Source organism: Oncorhynchus keta, chromosome 17 (genome assembly GCF_023373465.1).
Source record: "Oncorhynchus keta strain PuntledgeMale-10-30-2019 chromosome 17, Oket_V2, whole genome shotgun sequence".
NCBI lineage: Eukaryota > Metazoa > Chordata > Actinopteri > Salmoniformes > Salmonidae > Oncorhynchus > Oncorhynchus keta.
The window spans coordinates 21047000-21063421 of NC_068437.1; the positions used below are offsets into that span (position 1 = coordinate 21047000).

Here is a 16422-nt window from a genome sequence, read left to right on the forward strand (position 1 = left end):
GAGAAGCGAAAGAGAGAGGGATAGCCAGCTAGCTAACATAGCATCCCTCTCTGTTTGAGCAGGGTGTTTACTTTCACTTACTAAGCTGGTGAATGCAGCTAGCTAGTTTAGCCTATTCAAACACCTGGCTTAAAGAGCGAGGGATGAGAGCTAGCTGGCTATGGCTATCCAACACTGGAACTCGTCAAGGTTAGCTTTTGGTTTTATAAATGTATTGCCACAGGGGCCTGCTGGTGTAACTGCTAAACTGTTTGCTGCTGACTGTACTGCATGATTGTAGCTGGTTTACTAACACTGTTAGTTCAATTAGCTATGTTGACAATGACATTATGGTGACAATGTAAGCTGTGTGTAGCGCTTAGCAGAAGTTTTTTTCGCCAGGTCAGACAGCTGATGTGTGAAGTCCACTGAAGTCCACAAGCAAAGTGAAAGGGTGAGAGGAGAAGAACGTGTAGATTTGAGAAGGAATTATACAATGATCAAATGGATCATGCTGTTTGTATTTGGCTGCTATGAAAGTGAACTGTGTTTACATGTATTCATTCTGCTGATTCTGTTGAAAAGCTTTTCTTTAACGTAAGCAAAGGGAACAGGGATAAACATACCTGAATTTGTCCAATAGTAACTCTCGTTTCAAACGGTTGGACTAATGATTACACACTAGATCAGCTAGATGCAGGCAAGAGTGTGCAGGCGGTATTTGTCAATGTCTGTCACCTTGATTACTCAAATTTCTTTCAACCTGTGCACCTACGTTGTAAACTTTCATTCATAGGCTAGGTTGTAGTAACCTCATGATGGGTGTGGGGATTGTTTTTAAAATCATGTAGTAGCCTAAACCTATCGACGCAACATTGAATTGGGTGAATGGAATATGAATGACAAATCAAATTGTATTGGTCACATGCGCCGAATACAACAGGTGTAGACCAATCATGGTCCAAATGTGTGTTTGGACCATGATAGTTTGTTGATGTGGACACCAAGGAACTTGAAACTCTCTGCCCGCTCCACAACAGCCCTGTCGATGTTAATGGGGGCCTGTTCGGCACTCCTTTTCCTGTAATCCACGATCAGCTCCTTTGTCATCAAATACGCTGTAATAGAAATAAGGCCATGCTCATTAAAAAAATAATTGTCCTCCCTCATCTTAAACTGTACCGACCGCCACTGAATGTAACCTATTTCTTTGGTTATTTTTTAGCATTTTGAAATTGCCTAGAGGGCACAAAATTATTTGGGACCATGGCTGGCAAGCGAGCTGCGTCACATACACCTAAATAACATTGCAGGACTAGTTCTTGCAGGAGCGGGTGGGAGTTGGACAGAAAGCCAGCGAGAGCAGGCAGGAGCGGTATGAAAAGCTGTGGGTGGGAGCTGGATGAAGAACTCAGTCCTGCGCAGACCTCTGTGTGTCTTGGTGAACATCACTGTGTTTAGGCTACATGTGCAATCCTGGAGCCAGCTGGAATGGAGAAACAAATATCCCAGTCAGTGGTGATTTTAGCATGTAAATCTTGGTGGGGCAAATTCCCCACCAAAATTGTTGATGCATGCCAGCAAAGCAACTACACAACACAACACTAAACAATACATTATTTGCACTATAACGGTGATAAACGGTGCCCACAACTGTTAGGACCTACATAAAGCTGTTCCAACAGCAGAGCTTTATTTTCAGCACCATGGAGTGAATCCTTACCACCGCTACACCTGGCTTTCAGCAGAGCCTTATCTGGCAGCGAAACAGTTCATTCTGCCTCATGTACATTGCCCCCTTATGCCATAGTTTGTACATCTCAATTGTCAGTAGAAACCACATTTGTTTAAATAAATCAGCCATACATCTGCCTTTTAAAATATATTATTTTAAAAGGCAGATTTATGACTGATTTACTTAAACAAATGTGGTTTCTACTGACAATTGAGATATACAAACTATGGCATAAGGGGGCGATGAGCGAATAAGAGGCCATCCGTAATTTAGATTAAAACATTAATTAGCGAGCTTGGATGGACGTAGTCAATATAACTATTTGTTCAGCACTTTTGAAACATACAGTAACAGAATTCAGAACATGGACCGTCCTATAAAGGGGGCATATAATCAGACAGTGGAAGCTCTTACAATATTCAATGATTACATTTCTATAAAAGAGGCTACATGTGCACCACCAAGTCAGAACAGTAGGCTAAGTTATGAGGGGGAAAGGGACCAAATTATTAGTGTGAGGCACACGGGCTACTAATATAATAATAATAATAATAATATATGCCATTTAGCAGACGCTTTTATCCAAAGCGACTTACAGTCATGTGTGCATACATTCTACGTATGGGTGGTCCCGGGAATCGAACCCACTACCCTGGCGTTTCAAGCGCCATGCTCTACCAACTGTGCTACAGAAGGACCACATAACTAACATTTAGTCTTACTTTGTTAGCTACAGTATACATATCTCCCTAGCATATTACATAATTTATGCAGCAGCATACAATACATTTTTGGACTCACCTTGTGCTGTGCTCACTTGAAGGTGGTGTGGTGGTCCCTGTGGGCAAATTTGATTCATGATGATGACTGCTTGCTATCTAAGATTTTGAAAATATGATGTTAACATGATCAGTCCAATCAGTAGGCTAATGCAATTGAAGGCTTGTATCAAATTGTTGCTGACTGAAACTCCCAAAGCATTTCAATCCTTGTATAACATTTGAAGCAATAACATACCCACTTCAAATTTTATTGGTCACATACTCGTGATTAGCAGATGTTATTGCGGGTGTAGCAATGCTTGTGCTTCTAGCTCCGACAGTGCAGTAATATCTAACAAATTACACAACATATACACATAAATCTAAGTAGGAATTAATTAAGACTATATACATATGGACGATAGACAGTTGCGGTAGCGATCTGCATTCCTCTTTTGGCGTGTCACGGACGGCTTCCCATGTCTCCTCCGCGTGCCTGAACCAGTCGTCCACCGCAGGAACCTTGGTCTGACCCTGATGCCAAGGCGCCAAACCAGCTGGTACCATGGTACGCACAAGAAGGGAGAGAGGTTAGTGGAGTAATGGCAGAGCAAGTTCTGTGCCATCTCGGCCCAGGGCACAAACGCTGCCCACTCCCCCGGCCGGTCCTGGCAATAGGACCGCAGAAACCTGCCCACATCCTGGTTAACTCTCGCCACCTGCCCATTACTCTGGGGGTGAAGCTCTGAAGTAAGGCTGATCGAGACCCCCAGACGTTCCATGAATGCCTTCCAGCCCCTAGATGTGAACTGGGGACCCCGATCAGACACTATATCCTCAGCCACCCCGTAGTGCAGGAAGACGTGAGTAAACAAGGCCTCCGCAGTCTGTAGGGCCGTAGGGATACCGGGCAGAAGGAGGAGTTGACAGAACTTAGAGAAACGATCCACAATGACCAGGTTCGCGGTGTTACCCTGTGAGAGTGGAAGATCAGTCAGAAAATCCACCGACAGGTGCGATCAAGGCCGCTGTGGAACGGGTAAGGGGTGTAGCTTACCTCTGGGCAGGTGCCTAGGAGCCTTACACTGTGCCCACACCGAGCAGGAGGAAACATAAACCCTCATGTCCTTAGCCAAGGTAGGTCACCAGCACCTCCAGCTCAAACAGCGCACTGTCCGACCGATCCCAGGATGACCAGGGGAGGGTGACGTGTGGGCCCAATAGACGAACAGACACCTAGTGGGACACTGGACGGGAGCGGGCTCTGCGCGTAACGCCTGCTCAATGTCCTTGTCCAGCTCCCACACTACCGGCGCCACCAGGCAGGAGGCGGGAAGTATGGGGGTGGGATCCGTGGGCCACTCCTCTGTGTCATACAGCCGGGACAATGCGTCGGCCTTCACATTCTGGGAGCCTGGTCTGTAAGAAAGGGTGAACACAAAACGGGTGCGAAACATGGCCCACCTTGCCTGGCGAGGGTTCAGTCTCCTCGCTGCCGGGATGTACTCCAGATTGCGGTGGTCAGTCCAGATGAGAAAAAGGTGTCTAGCCCCCTCAAGCCAATGTCTCCATGCGTTCAAGGCCTTGACGACAGCCAACAGCTCCCGGTCCCCCACGTCATAGTTTCGCTCCGCTGGGCTGAGCTTCTTCGAGAAGGCACAGGGGCGGAGCTTTGGTGGCGTACCCGAGCGCTGAGAGAGCACAGCTCCTATCCCAGCCTCTGATGCGTCCACCTCAACTCTGAACGCCAAAGAGGGATCCGGTTGGGCCAGCACGGGAGCCGAGGTAAACGGAGCCCTCAGGTGACTAAAACTACCGTCCGCCTCAGCTGACCACTGCAAGCATACCGGGCCCCCCTTCAGCAGTGAGGTAATGGGAGCGGCTACCTGACCAAAACCCCGGATAAACCTCTGGTAGTAGTTGGCAAACCCTAAGAATCGCTGCACCTCCTTTACCATGGTGGGAGTCGGCCAATTACGCACGGCTGCAATGCGGTCACTCCATCTCCACCCCTGAGGTGGAAATGCTGTACCCTAGGAAGGAGACACATGCTCGGCGCAGAGTATATCAAAATGTCATCAATATACACCACTACACCCTACCCGTGCAGGTCCCTGAAAATCTCATCTACAAAGGCTTGGAAGACAGATGGCGCATTCATCAACCCGTACGGCATGACGAGGTACTCCGAAAGTGACTTTTGGCGCCGACAGAGATGGCCGCCTCGCTTCGCGTTCCTAGGAAACTATGCAGTTTTTTGTTTTTTTACTTGTTATTTCTTACATTAGTACCCCAGGTCATCTTAGGTTTCATTACATACAGTCGAGAAGAACTACTGAATATAAGATCAGCGTCAACTCACCATCAGTACGACCAAGAATATGTTTTCCGCGACGCGGATCCTGTGTTCTGCTTTACAAAGAGGACAACGGAATGGATCGCATGCAGCGACCCAAGAAAACGACTCCGAAAAAGAGGGAAACGTAGCGGTCTTCTGGTCAGACTCCGAACAAGGGCACATCGCGCACCACTCCCCAGCATTCTTCTTGCCAATGTCCAGTCTCTTGACAACAAGGTTGACGAAATCCGAGCAAGGGTAGCATTCCAGAGGGACATCAGAGACTGCAACGTTCTCTGCTTCATGGAAACATGGCTTACTGGGAAGACGCTATCCGATGCGGTGCAGCCAACGGGTTTCTCCACGCATCGCGCCGACAGAAACAAACAACTTTCTGGTAAGAAGAGTGGCGGGGGCGTATGCCTCATGACTAACGAGACATGGTGTGATGAAGGAAACATACAGGAACTCAAATCCTTCTGTTCACCTGATTTAGAATTCCTCACAATCAAATGTAGACCGCATTATCTTCCAAGAGAATTCTCTTCGATTATAATCACAGCCGTATATATCCCCCCCAAGCAGACACATCGATGGCTCTGAACGAACTTTATTTAACTCTTTGCAAACTGGAAACCATTTATCCGGAGGCTGCATTCATTGTAGCTGGGGATTTTAACAAAGCTAATCTGAAAACAAGACTCCCTAAATTGTATCAGCATATCGATTGCGCAACCAGGGGTGGTAAAACCTTGGATCATTGTTACTCTAACTACCGCGACGCATATAAGGCCCTGCCCCGCCCCCCTTTCGGAAAAGCTGACCACGACTCCATTTTGTTGATCCCTGCCTACAGGTAGAAACTCAAACAAGAGGCTCCCACGCTGAGGTCTGTCCAACGCTGGTCAGACCAAGCTGACTCCACACTCCAAGACTGCTTCCATCACGTGGACTGGGACATGTTTCGTATTGCGTCAGATAAAAATATTGACGAACACGCTGATTCGGTGTGCGAGTTCATTAGAACGTGCGTCGAAGATGTCGTTCCCATAGCAACGATAAAAACATTCCCTAACCAGAAACCGTGGATTGATGGCAGCATTCGCGTGAAACTGAAAGCGCGAACCACTGCTTTTAATCAGGGCAAGGTGTCTGGCAACATGACCGAATACAAACAATGCAGCTATTCCCTCCGCAAGGCTATTAAACAAGCTAAGCGTCTGTACAGAGACAAAGTGGAATCTCAATTCAACGGCTCAGACACAAGAGGCATGTGGCAGGGTCTACAGTCAATCACGGACTACGAGAAGAAACCCAGCCCAGTCACGGACCAGGATGTCTTGCTCCCAGGCAGACTAAATAACTTTTTTGCCCACTTTGAGGACAATACAGTGCCACTGACACGGCCTGCAACGAAAACATGCGGTCTCTCCTTCACTGCAGCCGAGGTGAGTAAGACATTTAAACGTGTTAACCCTCGCAAGGCTGCAGGTCCAGACGGCATCCCCAGCCGCGCCCTCAGAGCATGCGCAGACCAGCTGGCCGGTGTGTTTACGGACATATTCAATCAATCCCTATACCAGTCTGCTGTTCCCACATGCTTCAAGAGGGCCACCATTGTTCCTGTTCCCAAGAAAGCTAAGGTAACTGAGCTAAACGACTACCGCCCCGTAGCACTCACTTCCGTCATCATGAAGTGCTTTGAGAGACTAGTCAAGGACCATATCACCTCCACCCTACCTGACACCCTAGACCCACTCAAATTTGCTTACCGCCCAAATAGGTCCACAGACGATGCAATCTCAACCACACTGCACACTGCCCTAACCCACCTGGACAAGAGGAATACCTATGTGAGAATGCTGTTCATCGACTACAGCTCGGCATTCAACACCATAGTACCCTCCAAGCTCGTCATCAAGCTCGAGACCCTGGGTCTCGACCCCGCCCTGTGCAACTGGGTACTGGACTTCCTGACGGGCCGCCCCCAGGTGGTGAGGGTAGGCAACAACATCTCCTCCCCGCTGATCCTCAACACGGGGGCCCCACAAGGGTGCGTTCTGAGCCCTCTCCTGTACTCCCTGTTCACCCACGACTGCGTGGCCACGCACGCCTCTAACTCAATCATCAAGTTTGCGGACGACACAACAGTGGTAGGCTTGATTACCAACAACGACGAGACGGCCTACAGGGAGGAGGTGAGGGCCCTCGGAGTGTGGTGTCAGGAAAATAACCTCACACTCAACATCAACAAAACTAAGGAGATGATTGTGGACTTCAGGAAACAGCAGAGGGAACACCCCCCTATCCACATCGATGGAACAGTAGTGGAGAGGGTAGCAAGTTTTAAGTTCCTCGGCATACACATCACAGACAAACTGAATTGGTCCACTCACACTGACAGTGTCGTGAAGAAGGCGCAGCAGCGCCTCTTCAACCTCAGGAGGCTGAAGAAATTTGGCTTGTCACCAAAAGCACTCACAAACTTCTACAGATGCACAATCGAGAGCATCCTGGCGGGCTGTATCACCGCCTGGTACGGCAACTGCTCCGCCCTCAACCGTAAGGCTCTCCAGAGGGTAGTGAGGTCTGCACAACGCATCACCAGGGGCAAACTACCTGCCCTCCAGGACACCTACACCACCCGATGTTACAGGAAGGCCATAAAGATCATCAAGGACATCAACCACCCGAACCACTGCCTGTTCACCCCGCTATCATCCAGAAGGCGAGGTCAGTACAGGTGCATCAAAGCTGGGACCGAGAGACTGAAAAACAGCTTCTATCTCAAGGCCATCAGACTGTTAAACAGCCACCACTAACATTGAGTGGCTGCTGCCAACACACAATCATTGACACTGACCCAACCCCAGCCACTTTAATAATGGGAATTGATGGGAAATGATGTAAATATATCACTAGCCACTTTAAACAATGCTACCTTATATAATGTTACTTACCCTTCATTATTCATCTCATATGCATACGTATATACTGTACTCTACATCATCGACTGCATCCTTATGTAATACATGTATCACTAGCCACTTTAACTATGCCACTTTGTTTACTTTGTCTACATACTCATCTCATATGTATATACTGTACTCGATACCATCTACTGTATGCTGCTCTGTACCATCACTCATTCATATATTCTTATGTACATATTCTTTATCCCCTTACACTGTGTATAAGACAGTAGTTTTAGAATTGTTAGTTATATTACTTGTTGGTTATCACTGCATTGTCGGAACTAGAAGCACAAGCATTTCGCTACACTCGCATTAACATCTGCTAACCATGTGTATGTGACAAATAAAATTTGATTTGATTTGATTTTGAGGTGGTACTGAAAGCCGTCTCCCTCTCGGATATGCACCAGGTTGTAAGCTCTCCTGAGATCTAGTTTGGTGAAGAAGCGCGCCCCATGCATAGACTCTAACGCTGTGGCTATGAGCGGTAGCGGGTAACTATACATCACAGTGATCTGATTCAGAACCCGATCGTCAATACACGGGTGCAGTGAAGGCGGGTGAAGTGGAGGACCGAATGTACACCTGATGTAGGGATTCGGGGACATATGTTTCCATAGCCTCCGTCTCTGCCTGTGAGAGGGGATACACGTGACTCCTGGGAAGTGCAGCGCCTACCAGGAGATCAATCGCCCTGTCGATGAGGTGGTAATTGAGTCGCCTTTATTTTGGCGAGAGACAAATCGGCATATTCAGGGGGAATGCTCACGGTGGAGACCTGGTCTGAACTCTCCACCGTAGTAGCACCAAAGGAAACCCCTAAACACCTACCTGAGCACTCTCGCGACCACACCGTGAGAGCCCTCTGTGGCCAAGAAAGAGTGGGGTTATGACAAGCTAACCAGGGTAGGCCCAGCACCACGGGTAATGCAGGAGAGTCCATAAGGAAGAGACTAATTCTCTCCGTGTCACCCCCAAAGGAGGTGTCACCATGCCCAAAGGAGCAGTGACAACCCTGACCCTAATGGTCGACTATCTAAGGCGTGAACGGGGAAGGGCACTTCCACAGGAACGATGGGGATCCCTAAACTATGGGCTAATGCTCTATCAATAAAATTGACAAACACAAACATATGTGCAACAGAGGGCTCTGGGTGAAAATGGTGCCGGTTCACCTGGGGTGACGCTTGAGCGCCCTGCCTGCTGCCTCGATCCCCAGAGGAACCAACCCAGCACCGACCGGCAGTGTGACCTCTGCGGCCACAGATGGTGCACGAGCTGGAACCCCCTCCGGTCTCCCTGCGCACCGCCCCTCCCAGCTCCATGAGTATCGGAGAGGGTTTCCTAGAGGATGGAACCACCAGACCCCGATCTGAACGTCCGCGGGTAGCCTGCAGGTTGTCCAGCCGGATGGACAGGTCTACCAGCTGGTCGAATGTGAGGGTGGTGTCTCTGCAGGCCAACTCCCGATGGACGTCCTCGTGCAGACTGCAGCGGTAATGGTCGATCACGGCCCTGTTGTTCCATCCCGCGCCGGGAGCCAGGGTCCTAAACTCCAGGGCGAACTCCTGGGCGCTCATCGTCTCCTGCCTCAGATGGAAGAGGCGTTCACCTGCCGCTCTACCCTCGGGTGGGTGGTCGAAGACTGCCCGGAAACGGCGGGTGAACTCCTCAAACTGGTCCAACGCCGCATCTCCCTCTCTCCACATGGCGTTGGGCCACTCCAGGGCTTTCCCGGTGAGGCACAAGACGAGGGCGGACACCCTCTCACGGCCCGATGGAGCCGGGTGGACGGTGGCCAGGTATAGGTCTAATTGTAGCAGGAACCCCTGGCAGTTCGCAGCCTTCCCGTCGTACTCCTGGGGCAAGGAGAGACGAATCCGACTGGGACCAAGCCGGAAGAGGGGCTCTCAGGGGAGACCCCGGTGGTGCTGGTGGAGGCGCTGGAAGAACTCCCTGTCTCTCCGAGTGGTCCATTCTTCGGACAGCGCGGTCCATGGAGGGGCCAAGATGGTGAAGCATTGCTGCATGCTCCTGGACGCGCTCCTCCACCCCTATACCCGGAGTACCTGCTCCTGCTGACTCCATAGTTTGGGTCTGTGATTCTGTACGGGGTGCGAACTGGCAGCAGAGAAGTCAGACGCAGGACAGAAATAACTGTGTTTCCAACAGCGCAGTTTATTAACGAAACCCACCGGAAAACAGAATAAAATAAATTGGTACATAACCCAACGCACACCAGGACAGACGTGCACAATAAACAATCATCGACAAGGACATGAGGGGGAACATAGGGTTAAATACACAACATGTAATTGATGGGATTGGAACCAGGTGTGATGGAAGACAAAACCAAAGGATCAGCGATGGCTAGGTCGGTGACTTCGAAAAATCTCAGTTTGGATATTAGTTAGGCTACAATTGGGATGGGAGATGGTAAGTTGAGGTGAATGCTGCCCATGATCATCTTGTTTAATTTATTATAACATTTTGCCATGTTATGTAGTTTAACAAGTTTATTACTTTGCTCTTCTCGCGGTCACTTAGTAAGTAGCCTAGGCCTACTCTCAACCAAAACCCTGTGACTTCACTCACGGACTTGTCTGATAATCAATCAATGTGATTTTGTTTCACTGAATCTCCGTCTGTATAGGTTAATTGGTTTCTGGCTCCAGCATCCCAGAGTCGCCTCTTCACTGTTCATGTTGAGACTGGTGTTTTGCGGGTACTGTTTAATGAAGCTGCCAGTTGAGGATTTGTGAGGCATCTGTTTCTCAAACTAGACACTCCCATGTCCTTGTCCTCTTGCTCAGTTGTGCACCAGGGCCTCCCACTCCTCTTTCTATTCTGGACAGTTTGCGCTGTTCTTTTTAGGGAGTAGTACACAGCGTTGTACGAGATCTTTAGTTACCTGACAATTTCTCGCATCGAATAGCCTTCATTTCTCTGAACAAAAATAGACTGATGAGTTTCGGAATTAAGTTTTTGGTTTCTGGCCATTTTGAGCCTGTAATCGAACCCACAAATGCAGATGCTCCAGATACTCAACTAGTCTAAAGAAGGCCACTTTTATTTCTTCTTTAATCAGGACAACAGGTTTCAGCTGTGCTAACATAATTGCAAAAGGGTTTTCTAATGATCAATTAGACTTTTAAAATGATCATCTTGGATTAGCTAACACAACGTACCATTGGAACACAGGAGTGATAGTTATTGATAATGGGCCTCTGTACGCCTATGTAAGATATTCCATTTAAAAAAATAGCCGTTTCCAGCTACAATAGTTATTTACAACATGAATAATGTCTACACTGTATTTCTGATCAATTTGATATTTTAATGGACAAAAAAATAGCTTTTCTGTCAAACAAGGACATTTCAAAGTGATCCCAAACTTTTGAATGGTAGTGTATATTCTAAATGTATTTATTGAAATAGACTCCCACATCTGCACACCACTACTACCACTCAACCCCGGCATGCACACGAGAGGTATAAAAAGTGTATGCAGGCAAGAATGTGATAAAAGTAGGCCTGTTTTAAGGGGGAGAAAGAAACATTGCCCTTCTTTTTTTTACAGGCAAAATACCGTAACTCCTATGTGAAAGCAGTTAAAGAAAACAGTGGATCTGTCTTTTCCTCTTCCCTTATTTGGAACACCAGTCTGAAAGCCACCTTTTATACTTTATCCCTGAATACCTTTCTGTAGACATCATGATTCTCTCACTCACACAACCTTCAATACACACACCGCAGTTTACAGCAAGTACCAGTGTTCCACAGCACAGCTCCCTGAATTCAACTGTTATTATGTCATGCACGGTTATAAATATGGAGTTACTGCCCAGGCAGGATATTTTTAGTTCGTATTTTGGTGTGTGCTGCACTCTGTGACCCCAGAGCATGTGAATCAGGTGTAGTAGGTTTGCTTCCACACACACTGATTTCATTGCACTGTGGCCATCCTGGTTCCACACTCAGGAGGTGTGTGTTTGATGTGGTAGGTATGTTACCTTGGTGCCAGTCTGTGCCACTGTGACTCACATTGGTTTCCATTGGTAGATGCCCCTCCACCCCCCCTAACCTGATTGTTTAAACAGAGTTAACAGTCTGCTTATGGAGAACAGAGCCCGACTGATATGGGGGTTTTGGACTGATTCCGATGTTTTTTGGGGGTTAAAACTTACAGATACCGATATCTGCTGATATACTGTTTTACAGCGGGAAAATTAACAAGTAAAATTTGTCCACACAGGCTTCTCAAAATTGCCATCCAAAAGAGCAATTGTCAAAGAAATATGCTTCAAATGTTGATTTCTTACATTGTGACAATATTGACACATTATGAGAATGGCCACAAGTTTTCAGATAAGCATGAGATTCCCTTTTTTCCATCCTATCTATTGGATTTTGGTTATCGGTGGAAATATCGTCCGAGATCGTTAACAAGCCAATATTGTTTGATAATATCAGCGAAACGATATATTGGTCAGGCTCTAATGGCGAGGCCACACTAATACAGAACTGATAGATGATAATAGCCAGGGATTTTCCACAATGTGTGATGGGACTGGCCACTGTTGATGAGTTGTCTGGGAAAGTCTTCAAATTGTGTGTTAATGCTGTGACACTTTCTGAATTTTGAGAGTCCCATATCTTAAATTGATTGAAGGAGGGACTGTACACAAAAACTTTGGGCAAAAGACTCAAGGGATTACAGGCAATACTGGTTATTTTGATCGCTCAATAGTTGGTTCTCAAATGTTTGTGTGTGCACACTTCGTTTCATTGTATCAGTAGACCCAAAAGGCCAAAAGTTCAGAGATGTCATGTAGACAACATCCCTGTGTACCAGGGCCTCAGAATGTGTACATCAAATATGGGCATTCCTGAAAACAATATAGGCTAGTAGAAGGAAGAAAACAAAAACAAAGGAAGGAAGAAAACAATGTCCATATTATCACCTCTGGTGCTCTACACTGGCCGGCATACTGAAAACACTAGTAGAAGTGTGAAAACATTAGGTGTGTTCAACAGTAGAATCGGTTCAGAGCCTGTTCTTTGAAACAATTGGTCCTCTAATCTTGTGTCACCATGCTCCACAATGTGATTACAGACTGTTGGCAGATTCTCACCAAGAACAGGAAGGAGACTTAGTAAAAGCATCCTGTTTTGGACTTGCATTGTAACAACCATGTTATCTGGGGAAAGTCCATGCTCATCTTGTATGACATACTCTCTGTCCAACCAGAGAGTCAAACGCTGAATACAAAGAACAGCTAACTCTCAAACTTTAGGACTGGACACTGATGTGTTGCTAAGGGTCAGTACAGTCTGGACAAAGAACCTGTTAACTTTACCCCCTTGTTTTATAGGGTTATTCACTCTCCATTCTATCTAGGCTGCTTGTCCGACCTTTGCATTACTGACCATTTGATTCCTTCGTATTGACCAATATCTAGTCCTGCGTAGCATAGCTCCAAACCACGTTGTCCACTCCTTTTGGAAGTCTGAAGAATGTTGTATTAGCTGAAACAGCTCGAATGGTCCAGTCGCTACATTTTGACTGAATGTTAAATGTCAAGGACCCCCCCCCACACACACACACACTGATTTTACACCGGGTTTCCAACCCATTGGAACTACTTTCTGCGATTGACTTGATCAGGCTTACCGATTTAGAGATGCCTGGTTCTCGACTAGGCTAGCCAATATCTAGTTAGCTGTCTTTTGGTCGTATGACTTCTCAAATCTGTAACTGGTCTTCACAACACACTTTTCCCTTGGTTAACTTTCTCAGTCCTGTCATTTGGTTAATTGCTGTAGCTGTGTGTGCAGCTGTTGTGGTGGCAATAGCACTGAGGCCATGTGAAAATATCAGTTAGGTAGAACAGACATGACCTTAAACCTGATGACTCAAACCTGGTGATTGAGAAGAAACAGCTGATGGCTGAAGACCTGCGTCTACCTTGTGCTCCCAGGAACACTGATCACCTACCTACACCACACTCATTATGACTCTGTGAAATCACTCTCTTATTCAGTTCTGTATACATCCCTCTAATCTCTCTCCCTCCATATTTTTCTCTCACCTTTTCTCGTCTCTCTTAATCTCCCAGGTCCTGAGTGATGTTCTGCTGGACCTGTACCGGGCATTGAAGTGGGTGGTGCGCTCAGACACTGATGATGTCACAGTGCTCCATGCTCAGCTGGCTCTGGAGGACCTTGACGATGTCATGAGGAGGTTCATCTTCCCTGCACAGAAGCTGGAGAAGAAGATAGTGGTTTTGCCATGAGATTTTAGGAACATGAGCCAACAGCACACACACCAACTAACCAGTGTTACGATAACTTTTTAGGAGTATCCAGGAGTAGGAACTAGGGGATAGTTTCAGACTGGGCACAACATTTCACCTTTTTGTCCAAGTTCCCGCTGAAGGTGAAAGAGCAGGCATTGAATGATAGCTGAACTGTGTGTAAAACACGACTTTCTCAACAAACACGAGAGTTACCTCTCTTGGTCATTTTCTCAGTGTTTGCAGTACATGGAGTCCCCCAAGCCAGTCTGTGTCATGCTATCATTGTGACCATAGGGAATGAAGGGTATTTTATCACAATGACAGATCTAGGCCTTCTGCAGAGGCACCAAACTTTCCCTCTCTGGAAACCAGACCTGTATGTGCCTATGAATCTTATAAACAGAGGTTACAGGTTGACATTAGAGGTGATGATGATCAGCTGATAATGTGTGTGTGCCTCTGAATAAAATCCCATTACAGTGAAATAAAATAAAGGGATATGAGTTTCTTTTTGTATGAACAAGTGCATGTTCCTTTGTTTGAGCGTTGTTCTTTACGGTGACCTCAGGCTGTTGTAGTTTGTGTTCTAGGCAGATGGCCCAGTGGAGCTGAAAGTAGCTCAGGAGCAGGGATTCCGAGACACTAGGGACTAACCATGAATTCACCAGCACAGCACTTTTAGCTTCCAGCAATGAGCTTACCCTGCTTGCACTGTAGTCCCGTATTCATAACCATAAACAAGGTCAATTCTTGTAAGCAGTTGGCTAGTTATGTGATCCTTGCCATTATAAGTGTATAGAATTGAGCACTGTACTGAAAATACTTTCGATCTAAACATGCCATGAAGATATATTTTTATATATTTATTTAGATCAAATGTCATGTATACAGTATACAGTTATGGTTACTTAATCAAATAGCTTATCATTCTCTATGGAGAGAGGGATGTTACATTAATACTGTAATGAATTTGTGTTTATTTTCAGCAAATTTGTGTAAATATTTGTATGAGCATAAGATTCAACAACTGAGACATAAACTGAACAAGTTCCACAGACATGTGACTAACAAATGGAATAATCTGTCCCTGAACAAGGGTGGGTCAAAATCAAAATTAACAGTTAGTGTATGGTGTGGCCACCAGCTGCATTAAGTACTGCAGTGCATCTCCTCTTGGACAGCACCAGATTTGCCAATTCTTGCTGTGGGATGTTATCCCACTCTTCCACAAGGCAAGTTGCCTGACATTTCTGGGGGGAATGGCCCTAGCCCTCACCCTCCGATCCAACAGGTCCCAGAGGTGCTCAATGAAATTGAAATCCGGGCTCTTCGCTGGCCATGGCAGAACAGTGACATTCCTGTCTTGCAGGAAATCGTGCACAGAACGAGCAGTATGGCTGGTGGCATTGTCATGCTGGAGGGTCATGCCAGGATGAGCCTGCAGGAAGGGTACCACATGAGGGAGGAGGATGTCTTCCCTGTAACGCACAACATTGAGATTGCCTGCAATGACAACAAGCTCAGTCCGATGATGCTGTGAGACACCGCCCCAGACCATGACGGACCCTCCACCTCCAAATCGATCCCGCTCCAGAGTAACGCTCATTCCTTCGACGACAAACGCGAGTCCGACCATCACCCCCAGTGAGACGAAACCGCAACTCGTCAGTGAAGAGCTCTTTTTGCCAGTCCTGTCTGGTCCAGTGACGGTGGGTTTGTGCCCATAGGCGACGTTGTTACCTTTGATGTCTGGTGAGGACCTGCCTTACAACAGGCCAACAAGCCCTCAATCCAGCCTCTCTCAGCCTATTGCGGACAGTCAGCACTGATGGAGGGATTGTGCGTTCCTGGTGTAACTCGGGCAGTTGTTGTTGCCATCCTGTACCTGTCCCGCAGGTGTGATGTTCGGATGTACCGATCCTGTGCAGGTGTTGTTACACGTGGTCTGCCACTGCGAGGACGTTCAGCTGTCCGTCCTGTCTCTCTGTAGCGCTGTCTTTGGCGTCTCACATTACGGACATTGCAATTTATTGCCCTGGCCACATCTGCAGTCCTCATGCTTCCTTGCAGCATGCCTAAGGCACGTTCATGCAGATGAGCAGGGGCCTTGGGCATCTTTCTTTTTGAGTTTTTCAGAGTCAGCAGAAAGGCTTCTGTAGTGTCCTAACTTTTCATAACTGTGACCTTAATTGTCTACCGTCTGTAAGCTGTTAGTGTCTTAACGACTGTTCCAAGGTTGCATGTTCATTAATTGTTTATGGTTCATTGAACAAGCATGGGGAACAGTGTTTAAACCCTTTACAATGAAGATCTGTGAAGTTATTTGGATTTTTAC

General features: G+C 47.0%; 1 protein-coding gene across 1 annotated transcript in view; it reads left to right on the plus strand.

The window, feature by feature from the left end:
- The window catches only part of tango6 (transport and golgi organization 6 homolog (Drosophila)), a 33958-nt gene extending 19377 nt beyond the window's left edge, over nucleotides 1-14581 (plus strand). The window contains exon 18 of the mRNA XM_035790926.2: nucleotides 13908-14581. Within this exon, the coding sequence (XP_035646819.1) occupies nucleotides 13908-14084 (177 nt within the window). The 3' untranslated portion in view covers nucleotides 14085-14581. The remainder of the gene's footprint in view (nucleotides 1-13907) is intronic.
- The last annotated feature ends 1841 nt before the right edge of the window (nucleotides 14582-16422 follow it).